General features: G+C 36.6%; 1 protein-coding gene across 22 annotated transcripts in view; it reads right to left on the bottom strand.

Annotated features, from left to right (window-relative positions):
• RIMBP2 (RIMS binding protein 2) overlaps positions 1–13679 on the bottom strand; it is a 114254-nt gene that overhangs the window by 39271 nt on the left and 61304 nt on the right. For 15 of the 22 annotated variants that reach the window (XR_003399517.1, XR_003399518.1, XR_003399519.1 and 12 more), the window contains exons 5-8: positions 13589–13639; positions 10958–10978; positions 7473–7677; positions 1514–1665 (exon numbers count right to left, since the gene is read on the bottom strand). Coding sequence is in view for 19 of the 22 variants with exons in the window: in XM_026859597.1 (XP_026715398.1) it covers positions 1514–1665; positions 7473–7677; positions 10958–10978; positions 13589–13639 (429 nt within the window). In the remaining 3 variants the exon portion in view is untranslated. The remainder of the gene's footprint in view (positions 1–1513; positions 1666–7472; positions 7678–10957; positions 10979–13588; positions 13640–13679) is intronic. The other 7 variants (XM_026859599.1, XM_026859598.1, XM_026859587.1 and 4 more) reach the window with 1 other exon arrangement.

Here is a 13679-nt window from a genome sequence, read left to right as displayed (position 1 = left end):
TCCATTTTTAGATTTTATTCATACACTCCCTGCCTGGATCTGGATACCTCTGAGAAAGAATGGAGCTTAATTTCTGTGAGCTTGCATAATGTAAGTGTGTATCACATAATTACACTCTGGAAGGCACACAAGGAACAATTCTGCAAAAGAGGGCTTGACATTCTCAGTGAGAGATAACTCACAAATAATAGAAAAAAGGGAATTAAATTTGACATTCACTTCTTCTGTTCCTTGCTGTTAGTTCTGCTTCCCTAAGTCTCACTGCTAAGCTGCTTTTTCTGGTTTGACTACTTCAGGTTTCTTTTTCTGTGGCCTCTTCAAAAAGCAGTGAATGTTCCCACTTTTCAGTAACGTTGCTACACATAAATATACACATATATTTATTTGTGGATAATCCTTAATATGTCTATGGAATTCCTACTATACAAGAATCTAATATTTTATTGAATATCCTATACCATACTCAGGCTTGCGATCCACTTAAATACATTTTGTTTCTATCAACTTCCACAGGTTCAGTAGCAATGAATATAAAATAGATAGAAAATATGCACACAGTTTCAATTTACTCACTTCTGTAAAGATTAAGAATGGGATTCAGGACTGCGAGTGGTAAAATCTGAAGATCATTTCCTCATGGCTGTTTGCCCATATTAAGCAGGCTTACAGTATTTAAAAGAAAACAATACCCTTCTGTAATTTTTCAAAATGTGTCCCATATCTCCTTACAATTAATATTTGCCATAAATATCAACAACTTGCTATGGCACCTTTGTAAAGCTCTTTTGAGCTTCCCATTGTCTTTCCACTAAAGTTCTACTAAAAACCAGAAAACCTTTTTAAGAAAGGAGGAACAGAACCTGTCAAAAGTACAACTGAATGCAAACTGTAAAGTTGAACGGCGGAAGAGTTCAGTGACAACATCCTGTAACTTTCACTTCTAGGTTACAGGCTCAGTATCAGTGTAGGAGAGTGTGCTGGAAACCGCTTAGTGGGTGGTATCAGCCTAGTTGTAGTGAGAAGATTCCCATGCCATGAAAATCAGGCAAAGAACAAGTCCTGCAGAATGAGCTACTTCTCTGTCAGAGCATGCCTGCCTGGACAGGGAACTTCATGGAATTCCTCTTCCATTTGCCCAGGCTGTATCGAAGCCTCATCTTTTGGCAGATATAATAAACCCACATGACACAGGCATACACCAAAACAGACACGGGAAGAAATGCTGACTTCTACCTCTTATGCACAATGCATCACTGGAGGCTGAGGTTTTCATAGAAGCATGAGGTTCTCACACATCCATTTTTTATTCTGTGTAACTAGGCTATCAGCTGGGACTTCTTTGGAAATATCAGTTAAATTCCTACCGGTCCTGTTCCCACGTTGTCTCAGAAAATGAGACCACTCATGTCTTGGCTTTTTACAAGCAGGTGGATCAACCCACATTCGTCCCCTGGAGAGGAGAAGTCTTGGCCCCATAACATACATTTTTAGTAACAAATTTAAGAAGACTCACGTCTGAATCAAATCTGCATCTTGGGGTACCAGATCTTGACTTGGACAGGAATGTAGGTTTGACGGACAATTGTTCTGGTTTGTCTCCAGATATTTGAAGGGGTCGTATAAACTCTGAAATCACACAACGACTTCCAGAAGGACTTTCATGACCTGGCAGTGAAAAAAAATACATCTGAGAGTAAGTAAGCATTCTCAAGCAGAAACAGTGCCGACTAATAGACAGCAGTGAGTTATTTTCTCCTCCCGTTAGAAACTGTTCTAGAAAAAGACTAAGGTAGGTAGACTGCAGAGCATAAAAGCAGTTAAGCCTACTAGTTCCCAGCCTTTTGGTAAACTACATAAGTCAACAATATGTAATGGAACATAACGTGGAAAGTGAAGGTATTTTAATTCCAAAAAACCAAAGTTGAAGTTTCCCCTAATGAAGAAAGATGTCCACCTTTGTTCTGAGCACCTTGATATCTTTGGATAACTTTGGAGAAGTTATTTGACATGCTGTTTAATATGCCCAGAATTGTTGGAACCCTTCTGTTTATTTCAGGGACTCTCTCATATACTGGAAAGTAGAATCAAGTTGTGCATTTATCTTTTAGGAAAGTGACTGAAATGCTAATAGTTTAGTTCACAGCATAGTCATTTTGAAATGAAGGGAGGTGGTTTGGCTTTTTGCAGGGCAGTAAGTTCCAAGAGCACCTGCTTCATATTTCTTAAAGAGTTCATCATTAACACCAGTAATAAAACACATAATTTGAGCACAGTGCCATCTCTCCCGTTCCTCAAAAATGGAACACATAGTCTATAAAAAAGGAAAAATCTCCAGAAATGCTTTTTGAGTATTTTTATTGTGCTTTTTTAAAGCAGTTAAAAAAAAAAAAAAAAAAAAAAAAAAAAAAAAAAAAAAGGCAGTTTACACTGCACATTTAAAGAACTTAAGAAGGCAGCCTTACAAGAGGGTGGACACTCTAATCTCCTGCTGACGCAAGTGAAAACCAGGCCTAATGGTGAGGGGAGACAAGTCACGAGAACAACTTCATCAAGGTTGGCAAGAGACACTAATAAAGTGTAACATAAATTACTTCTACATTTTTTCCCCTTTTACTGTTATTTAGTCCCTAGACCACATGTAAACAAGCAGGAAATTGTAAACTGAGCCTAATTATACTTGCAGCATCAGCAGAAGTTATAGCAAAGCACAGTCTAGGCATTGCTGACACAGTCAGATATGCATAGTGCTTTCTCCTTTCTCTCTCTCTCATTAACATAAGGAACCTATGCTCTAATTTTTCAGACCCTGGATACGTGTAGGTTCAGCATTTCATCTCCAGTTCTGCCAGAAGTCTGGACAGCAATGTTTTGCTACTGAATCAAAAGCTTCCCAGACACATGTCACCAGGAATTATCCGTGGAACCTCTTTATTCATATACACAGGAGAATAAGCTCCAAAACGTATCATCAGAGGGTTTTTCTGGTGTGCTCCTTAGTCCAGTATGATTAATTTTCTCTGCATCACTGCAATTTACAGCAGGACAGCTTAAGCACATTGACAGCAGGGAAATACACAAGTCATCATACAAAAGATTAATTACAACCAGCCCCGCTTACAGCAATTCCCAGGCTGAAAAGGGCACATTTTTTATTCTTGGAACCTTTCTCACATATATAACAGAAAAGTCATCCCCGTTCAGAAACCTTTAGCCAATTTAGCTCCTTCTGTTTGCTGTTAATGTGCTTGCCATATCAGCCTGTCAGCGCCAAGCCTATAAATAATTGGTCCAACTGTGATTATTCATTCAAAGGAAACTGCTGTTTGGTCTCATACCTCCTGGATTTTTCAGGCTTTGTCATTAAATTAGTGGTACTACATACAAAATGTGGAGAAAGATTCTTGGACAACATAGCCCTTGCCTTGCATACATACAGGATGATAACCAGGATAGGAACACAGGTTATCAAGAACTCCAGGAATATTAAGACACTGGAAGATATTAAACTCTCTTATTTTTTTTTCACTTGTGAAACAGGGTACATAAATTTTACCTTGAGTCCTTAACACATAGGAGAGAAAACAGTGTGGTAGTTGTAATTGCATCATGTCACTGGACACATCCATGGGTCCAGATGGTGCGAATAACCAGATGCAGTCTACTTGGATACCTCACTTCCCATCAGGGTAAGTCTATACCCATATCCACCAGTGTATGTGGAAACACAGCTTCTGCCCCAGATCTAGCTCTGCAAAACGGATCTGTCTGCCTAACTGCATTTATTGCCACCTTCAGTGTCCTCTGTTTCTCTATTCATTTGGCTACTTGTGCAATGGAATTTCTTCCTGCTCAGTAACATCTGCACTGGGTGCCATCAACTTCTGTCTCTTTGTGAAATATGTGAAACAACCAGAAGCTGATTCTCTAAGGCTCCTTCCCACACTGTGGGACTGCTTTTATCTGGGACCACAATGCATTCTGTTTTTTAAAGCAGCTTAAAAATTATGTATTTTCAAGGTATTCTAGTATCTGCAATAAATTGGAAAGAATAGATTTTCAGGCGAGTCATATCATACAAGGTTAGCAGTTAGTTTCTGTATATTCTGGACAGGAGGCTTCTTTAAAAGGTCATGAGAGGCTTAAATAATATATGTAAATTCATGCTGATTTTATGTATGTAGAGTCACAGCTGGATTTAAAAAAAATAAACGCAAGCATCATCAAGCAATGTCTTTGCAAAAAGCGAAATTGATACACACTGTCCATGAAGCACATTCCTCCTGAAACCTCCTGAATCTCTGAAATCTCCTGATCATTTCTATAGAGGAAGTCTATTTTTGCAGATTGTGAATACATGAGTACAGACAAAAATGTCTGCATTTAAAAACTGGTCTAACTTTACCTCCAAAATAAGAAATAATTTCAGACTAGGTTCTCTTGTTCATCTAAGGCTATTTCACTGATATCCCTGGGCTTGAACAACAATGTGGAGGAATCAGACCTCTAAAGACTGTTTTAAAACTTGTTAACTCACTGGAAACTAAGAAAAAAAAAAAACACCGCACCTTTCCTTTTATATTTGCACTCTAGAAAAAACAAAGTGTTAACAATGAAAAATGCAAGAGGTCAGTTCGTAAGAACACACAGCAGATTCGAGAAATGTCTCTTTTCCCCCTCTAAACACTAGAGAAGAACCTTAGAAAGGCACGGTGATTTTGTTTGTAAAGTCTCATAAAATCCATATATGCTCAAAATGGCTTTTATTTTCCCAAATACGTGTTAAGGAAGTCTAAAAAACACCCTCACAAGGGAAGGCAAGGAAGAGCACCAGACTCAGTTTAAATGTCTCAGCAGAATTAAAGCTGGCCATACTTGTAGTACAATTAGAATCCTCATTTGATTTATTGGAGGTGCTGATTCATTATGGACTACCTAAATTATCTAGAAATGTCATTTAAATGAGCCTTTTATCTGATGAATAATAAATCTTGAGGTTTTTATATCTGATTGTGACATTATTATATGTTTAGAGTGAACTTTTTACGTTCTAATCTATTCTGGCTAGGTTCATTTCATTTCCTGATACATTCAAACATCACCAATTAAGGCAAAGCAGCTGGTCATAAACTGATCTCATTTCCGTCATTTGCTTTGCTTTGAAAGCTGTCCTTGTGTTCCCTCTTGTGTTCTTTCTTCCTCACACATAATAAAAATAATTACACTTCTGGCTTGAAAAACTTGCTGTAGCATTACCATCATTATTGTGAAATGGTTGATTTAAATAATTAGAAATCCTGCCCACTTGCTCAAACATTACTTTATTGTTATCAGTGCATTCATACCGAGAATGAACATTGTCCGAGGATTTCTGATGTTTATACACTAGTGCTGCAGGCCCTGAATTCTAAGTTGCACAAAAATTAATAGGTTATGAAAAAAGGTTTAGAGAGCAAGGCCTTTAAATTACCTCAGTACAGAACTAGCTGTGTTTTCTGCGGTTTTAGTCAAAGATTTCTTGGAAGACTTCTGTTTGTTATGTTTTGAGGGTTTTTTTAAAAGCTCTTTCCATTAGTATTTTAAGAATATAAGTTAGTTTGGAGAGTTTGACCAAGGACCTAAAAAAGTTTAGTTGATCTTAATTTGAGGATTGAGCCTGTTTAGATCAATTCCAGAGGTACAGACTGGACCTTCACTAGCTGCCTAAAGGACATTTCAATACCTAATTACCTTTCCTTTAGAAGTAATTGCTGCTTTGAAAATCCTGTCCTTAGAGACATGAGGAGCTAATCCTGTTGGCATTAAGGAAATTTGTACTAAACTCTTATGTCTTTCAAGTAATGCCTTCTGAATTCTCCATTTAGTGCAGTTTAATATCCACTTAGGTAAAACCTGCAGCTCCAGAAAAGCCTATAAACTAATATGCACCACAGCGAGCATGACTGCAAACAGCTCAAATTTTTGTTCAAAAACCCAAGGCATACCAAGTACAAAGTTACTGAAGTGAAATGAAAGAAGGATGTCACCTTGGTTCCTTTTGACTTGGTTTCACATTGACTTTAGTACCTTTCACTGAAAATAACTGCTCATCTGTGATGATAGGGAAATGATTTGTGATTTCTAGGCCCTATGCCTCAGAATTTTTCTAGAATCTTAGGAAGATTAAATTAAAAAAAAAAAAAAAAAAAAGTCAAGACTATTTCATTTTTCCAGTTCCTCTTCACACTTATTTTAAAGCAACTTTAGGGGAATATGTAAGTAACAGAAACGGCGTGACAAGCGTTCCCTTGCAGAACAACTAGTTAAAAGTTATTCTAGCATGGGTGATGCTGAGCTGGTGAGCACACTCCTCAGCCTTGATAACAACATAGTAATAACACCCAATCTAAAATGCGATTTACATGCAAGTTACTTTCAAGTGTCCTCAAATAACCTCTTGCCTTGATCTTTGCAATTTTCTGATGAAGAATGAATTGTTAACAAAGTTGTGTACTTAGGAGGAGCAGTAGTTGCCTCTGGCAACAGGAGACAACCTGGCAGAAGTTCAACACAGATCTTGGAAAAACACATACTGTGTTGAAGATACTAGGTACTATAAGCGCAAGAACACCAACACAGATGTAATTTTTTTCTTATTTTAAACTCTACATTCTCCATTTCTTTTAAACCTCAAATCAACAATATTTTTGTTGTGACTTCTGTTTGTAAAACACCTGGTAGTTACATGTTCAAATAGTATTTTAAACACAGTTAAAACTGCAAACAGACCTTTGCATAGTTTAGTAAGCAACTGTAGGTATTACCCCTATTCAGTTCTTCCAAAATATATCCCATGAAACTCCTTTCCAACAAAACCCACTTTGTGACAGAATTTGCAATTTTTAGACAGTGTTTGCTTCCATTAATTTTTTTTTTCATGTTTTACGTTCAAGTTTTTACAAAGTGCATATTTTCTGTGGAACTAATGCAACTAAACCAAAAACATTTTCATGTTTGTCAAAATATTCTGTTCAGTTTTCCCATTTTCTACCCAGCTCTATTTACAAATTTCTTTTATGTAATAGCTAATGCAGTGTGTGGGTCTCTGCTTTCTTCCCCCATGAACAGCAGACCTGTTCCTGTCCTTGAAACAGTGAAGGTTTTACAACAAAGTCTCTATATGCAGACAGTCCTTCTTCTTCCAACAGAAGTAGATATTTACACAAGGAATGCATCATTTTAACACTGCACGGGTTTCTCATCACTACACCCAACAACAATTAGAGAGAATTCTGCTCACCGCAGTGCGTGAATAAAACTGGAACAACCTCAGTGAACGTTTAAGAGTTAGTCTGAAATTTAAACAAGTCACAAAGCAGGAACAGGAGTGAATTCTATCCTCCATTTGTACAGTCAAACTCTATTTACATCATTGAGTTGCGTTTTAAAACCTAGAGGGCAGAAGAGATACCTACAAATAAAATGCTGGTCCTTACCTTTGCCTATAGAAGTGGCTATTCCATTCATTAACTGGGATAGAGATTTACCAGGAGAACCAGGGATATCTGAGGATGCCACTGAGTTACTGCTCAGGAGATCAATCTTCCCTGCTTGCTGTCGAAACTTCTCTAGTTCTCTGGACAAGAGGTTAAATTGTTCGCTCTGTGTCCGGCATTTCTCCTCTAGCTCTCGGACCTTGGCCTACACAAGCAAAACATAACACAGACCTTTGACTGAGATCAGAGCGAGCTGCGACTGCATCAGATTTTTCTAAAGTACCAGGAAACCAGGACAGGCAAACTGTTTGGATGAACATGTCACAATAACACTTTTCTCCCTCTAAATTCTCACCCGTATTTAGAATGAAACCTTTTAGTAGCCCTGTAATATTGAGGTAAGTACTCCTTTCATCCCCAGTTTCCAAAGGGGAAATTCCTCATCATATTTTTTGGCAGTGCTAAAAAAGTCACTGCCAAGAACACCTGCAAACAGATCCTACAGATCCTCTTCTACGCACATCTGAATTTCACTTTTGTGTGCTTATCCGACTTTCACTCAAACTGATCTATTTCTGAGGTTTGCCCATCCTCCGCTATTAAGTTGAGGCCTCCTGAATTGCTAGATTAACATTTATGTATTAAAATACAACAAAAACAAAAAAATACAACCCCCACAGTGGTTCATGCAGAATGTGGGCCTAGCTACTGGCTGAATTCCCTTTCAAAAATAATGCTCCTCACTATAGATGCCAAAGCACACAGAAGTAATCCAGACACCAGCCAAGAGAAGATTGTCTGTAAGCTTCTGCGAAGTACCAAAATGTCATTGTTGGCAAACATTTTTGTTTTCGTTTTGAGGCATCAGTCTTTAACAAAATAGAACTTAAACGATAAGCTTCTGTGCTGACTTGGGAAACTTGCCTACATACAATTCATGAATTCCTGATGTGAAAAAAATGGATGAGGTGATGGAAAGATTCCCTGGCTGAAAGGAATGACAGAAAGCATGGGAATACATGACTTCTACAACTTTTACTCAAAATGTATATAAGGGTAGTGAAGACACTAGATCATGAAAAAACCCTTTTATCCAAAATCTGCATGTCCATTGTACCAGCTAAACTAAGGATACAATAATGTTTCCAATATAATGCATTTAAATGTTAATGTGCATTTATACAGTCTGCCTATCTCTTCGCACGCACTATCAGATATTCCTGAAGAGAAAAACCACAAATCTCGAGTACCCAGAGAGTTAAGAAAGAGCATATAAACACCTGTTACAAAGACTGAGGGATCAGCCAAGCTCCTGATAATTTCATTAGTGAGGTCTGATTTTCATGTAGGGGCTGGAAATGTGCCAGAGTGCCATTTGAGACCACTTGTGTCTTATGTGCTGTGACCCAAACGCTGCAAGTAAAAGTAGCTCAACAGAGGCAGTAATAAACTCCTTACGTGAAAGCAAACGCATTATATCCTAATCTGATGCTTTATGATGAACAAACGTTACTTTTCTTCATTAAAAACCTGTTTACAGTATATGCCTAGTTAAACAAATGTACTAACAAAAGAAGTCTGGATATCAATTCTATACATTTAACTGTACTAACGTTGCTTTTTCTTGGAAGAGAAAAATGTTCTTAGTTCATACAAGAAACAAATGCACATATCAAGAAAACAACATATATTACATACCATCTATACAAGATCTTAGCACAGCTAAAGATAAACACTTATAGTCCCCAGAACACCACAAAAAATTTCCTATGACAGAAGGTGGTACTGATTGTTCCTTTTATTGTAACAAACACATTCTTAAAGCTGCAGTGAATTTGGAGGATGTAATTTCTTTGTATTCATACAACACAAATTAATTTAGTTCTGCTAAAGAAGTCTCAGGGTATCTATCTGACTGATTATGAAACAGAAAACAGTAAGCTACAGTGACATTGTGGGAGTTTTACACAAACATTAAATGCTTTGATTTTTGTTTTATGTCTTTCATCATTACACTGTTGTTTTGAGCAACTGAAATTTGAACCTTAGCTAGTTGTTAATTCGCTTCGTGAATAAGGCAACTATATACAATTTAAAAAGACTATTAAAGGAACAAAGCAGTAAAATAGTTTGAGGTTTTAGATCCCGTCTTTCTAATGTAAAGTTTAAGGATGAGCTATTCAACTCTCTTAAGAATACGTACTGACCTTTCTACATGCAGTGATGGAAACTCTAGCATAAAATAAAAAACATAAACATCACAATCCGGACCGCAGCAAGATGCTAAAGCTGCCTTAAAAATATTTTTGAAAAAAATATTAATGTATTATTATTTATTAATTCAAAATTAATTGCATTTCAGTATATTCCTTCTTTGACTTTTGAGTATCTAGAATCTTCTCTCATGACAGTACGAAGCCTAGAAGAAAAATGCCTTTACTAGTTTTTTAATCAAGGTTGTGCGTTAGAAATGAGCACAAAGCTGCTACTATATGAAGAAAAAAATGCCATAAGATCCACGATAGTACTAACAGGAGGCATCCCCATATCCATTTTTGTTTCTTGACGTCAGGCAGGTGCTTGGTTCATTGTTAGCCAGCCAGAACTCACCTCTCTGCAGAAAACTGATGTATTCATGTATGTCACTGCAGAGCGAGGTATGTGCTTACACTTTCAGAAGTACTAATTTTTTATTCTGTATCATGGTTCTGCCCATCCTAATATCAATGGCACAAAAGCACCGAGTCTACCAGATCTCCCTAAAACCGGATCTGCCTATAGCAGTGGTTGTTTGAAAAGACATTCTCTACTGCAAACCATATTGAATGTATGTCACTTAGGACTTACCAAGTTTCTCATACAATACATAGTGCTATTTCTAAAACTTGAACAGCTTCTTAAATGGAAAATGAAGCAGACTTCATCCATTAAAAGACAGATACTGTTCACACAAGACAGATAAGATGATGAGCAACTTTCCAGGTGGACAGGCTTGAATTCAGACTAGTAATTAGCTCAAATACTCTGCTACATATCACAGCTTAACAGTTTACGTAGCAGCAACAGCTTTCGGTAGGTGGCTCAATAAGTGAACCCCAAGTGATAAGATCGCATAAAATTATCTCTGCATTAACAAAGAAACAATCCGAATTCAGACAAAATCCACACAGTCAGAAAGCTACAATCTTGAATAAACTACCAAACCATTCTTACTGGGCATGCTCATAAGAAATAAACTTTCAAAACCTGTATCAGAGTTCTCATTAAATCATGCTATATTTGAAGATGAATCTCTTGTAGGAAAAAAAAAAAAAAATTATCTGATTTTGGTGATTTGGTATTAGGCCAATAAATGCCAAGCATGCTTGCATAACAATGGTTCTAGCACGCATCCCATGCAAGGTTAGGCAGGACTATCGTACTCATTTTAAAGGGAAAAGTGCAGGATTCAGGACAGGGAAAGGAGAATTTATGCCCTAAAATACCTGCATGCTGTCCAAGGTGTTCTGGATGAAGTGCAAAGCAATAAATTCCAAACAAGACACAGTAAACAAAGAGATGTGGAATAAACAAAGAAATAAAACAGTCTTGAACACTTTTTTACATTTCAAAGCAAAATATATTAGAACAGTTAACACATGTAAAAACATGCAGTAATGCGATCCACACTATAGAACTCTTCAGAAATCAATACCACTGCTGATCTTAAACTGCAACTGGCAGATTAAATAAAATGCTAAAAATTAATAGGCTTGTGGGAATAAAAAGCAAAAGCTCAGGAAAACTTGATGGGGTTATGCAAATCAGAGGTTGCAGACAAATAAGCTAAATAGGAATTTTGATTAGCTTGAGGGTGGTAAATAATCACTTGCCTGCTTTGTTGCTATTTTTTTTTTTTGCATCATATACTTTCCACCAGGCATTAAATAATAATTTAATCTTATATGATGATTATGAAAGCCCATGAGTAAAACACTTTTTTTTTGAATATTATAATTTTTATAGATACAAATAAGTTTTAAAATGTCTTTTTAGAGATGAAAAATGCACCAGAAAAACCACCTTTCATCAATGCATGACTGGTAAGTGCACAGACAGAACTACTGTGAGAAGACGACTAGAAATTACCTTTTGCTAAAAACACATTTCTACATGAAATATTGACAATGAACTTGCTATAATCAACCTATAGTATTGTGTGATCTTTGTGATACATATGTTATGTTAAGATTTAATTACCATTTAATGCCTTTTCTTTTCCTCAGGCAGAAAATCTCATTGGGTAATTATCAGCCAAAACCTATTTTGCATGAAAAAAGTGAAGAACAAAAAAGAGGAAAAGGAAAACTGGATACAGTTAGTGTGCTATTTACTTGTGTGTCTCTATTTTCTGACACTTTACCTTATCCCAGTACATCAAACGATATGACTGGAACTTAAAGAATCTGTTGAGCCTAGTTTTGAAAAACTGAATTGCTTGCTTTGGGAACCTTCTTACAGGAGTTCTAATTTCTGCTACATGTTGTGGTCATTTGTCCTATCTTGCACAACACTCTGGGTCAGCCTCCATTTCTAAATAGCAGACAGCAAAGTGAATAAGAGGATTTGTCAGCACCAGGCTGATATTCAAGTATATTAATTTCTTTCAATTCTCCTTTGATTTTTTTGTGTTTTCATATGTAATTTAACCATAACTGTATGTATCCATTATAAAGGTCCCATTATTGTAAGAGTCTCCGTTTAAAATCTCTAAAAATTTCACTCCAGCCTAAAACAAAAGCTTTTGCAAACTTTGCCCTATTCCAACTAACAAGCTCATGTTTTTTGAATGGGAGTAAGAATTTGCTCCTATTCTTCCTGTCATTTCTACACAAGACACAAACAATTCTGCATCCTTAGGCACAGGGGACTAAATTACTAGATTTTTTTTTTTCTTTAGGATTAATGACTTGAAGGAAGGCTTGAAATGTGATTCAAAGTCCATAAACACACCTACTAAAGCATTTACAGGTAATGCCCTGTGCCAAGGTCATAAGTGCTATGAGCAACTGTTAATGAAAATGCTAAGATTTTTTTAACGTATCTTTATAGTTGGTGTTGTCTTTATGAATGATGTCAGTATGTGTAGGCATTTAGTGCCTTAGAAGTTAGTAAACCAGATCATCTAAATCATCTCTCAATACCTAATTTACTTAACAGTGTTTACTTACTAAATCCAAGAGTCACTGGTACATTCTAAAAACATATTGCAGCATAGCTGGGAAACACTAAGAAAGGTCACAGCTGGTGACAAAACAGCAGTAGGATTAGAGGCAGTGGACATGGGTAGCTTTCAGAGAAAATTTCTAACAGGATAAAAAAATAATACTCTTCATAAAGAAAGTCCTCAAAGACTGAAAGAGGCTGCCCATAGAGGTTGTCATAGCTCCATTCCCAGAGATATTTAAAAATGGACTGGGCAAAGCCTTCGGCACCCTATAGTAATTTTGAAAAGGGCCTTTCTTTGAGCAGGGAGTTGGACCAGATAGCCTGAGGTCCCTTCCAAACAAAATTATTCTGTGTTTCTAATTAAAAATTTGAATATGTTTCTGGTGCCCTTGATTTTCAAATGCCCAGTTCAGACTACCTCGAAAAGATCTAATTTTCCTATAAAAAGAATTAAGTGTTCTCTCTGTACCACACCCTTTGAAGGTTTTTCAAAGTATCCAAGTGCTTACATTAGGTTTGGCTCTTTAGCACGTAGCTTTATGTTTACTAGACAGTATTTAATTAGGAACCTTAGGTAGTTTATTTGAAGCTCTATTTCCAGCCTAAATGATAGTAATTCTCACGTGTAATCACGTCCTTTTTATATATCTGATAATATTTTACAAAAAATAGTATGAAAATTTCCATTCTATACAAAGAAAAACAGAAGTATACACATCACTTCCAACAGCTAAGCTTAATGCCCTCCTAACTGAATTATAGTCTTTAAAGGATGCAATTACACCAAAAGAGAAAAAACCTCTATTTGCCTACATACTTGAAACTTTCAAAAATGATGATACTGCAAAGTTATCACATTCAGAATGGAACCTCCACAAGCAAAGGTAACACAAAGGGTATCTGCTTACCTCTAGTAACTGAACTGCTCCTTCATGTTCCTTCTTAGCTTCAACCTGAGCCTTGTTTTTATAAGAAAAAGAGAAAGAGAGAAGGGGGGGG

Source organism: Athene cunicularia (genome assembly GCF_003259725.1).
Source record: "Athene cunicularia isolate RWA chromosome 15 unlocalized genomic scaffold, athCun1 chr15_part1, whole genome shotgun sequence".
Taxonomy (NCBI): Eukaryota; Metazoa; Chordata; class Aves; order Strigiformes; family Strigidae; genus Athene; species Athene cunicularia.
The sequence above is the reverse complement of the archived record's forward strand: the minus strand, read 5'-3'. Positions and strand labels throughout refer to the sequence as shown.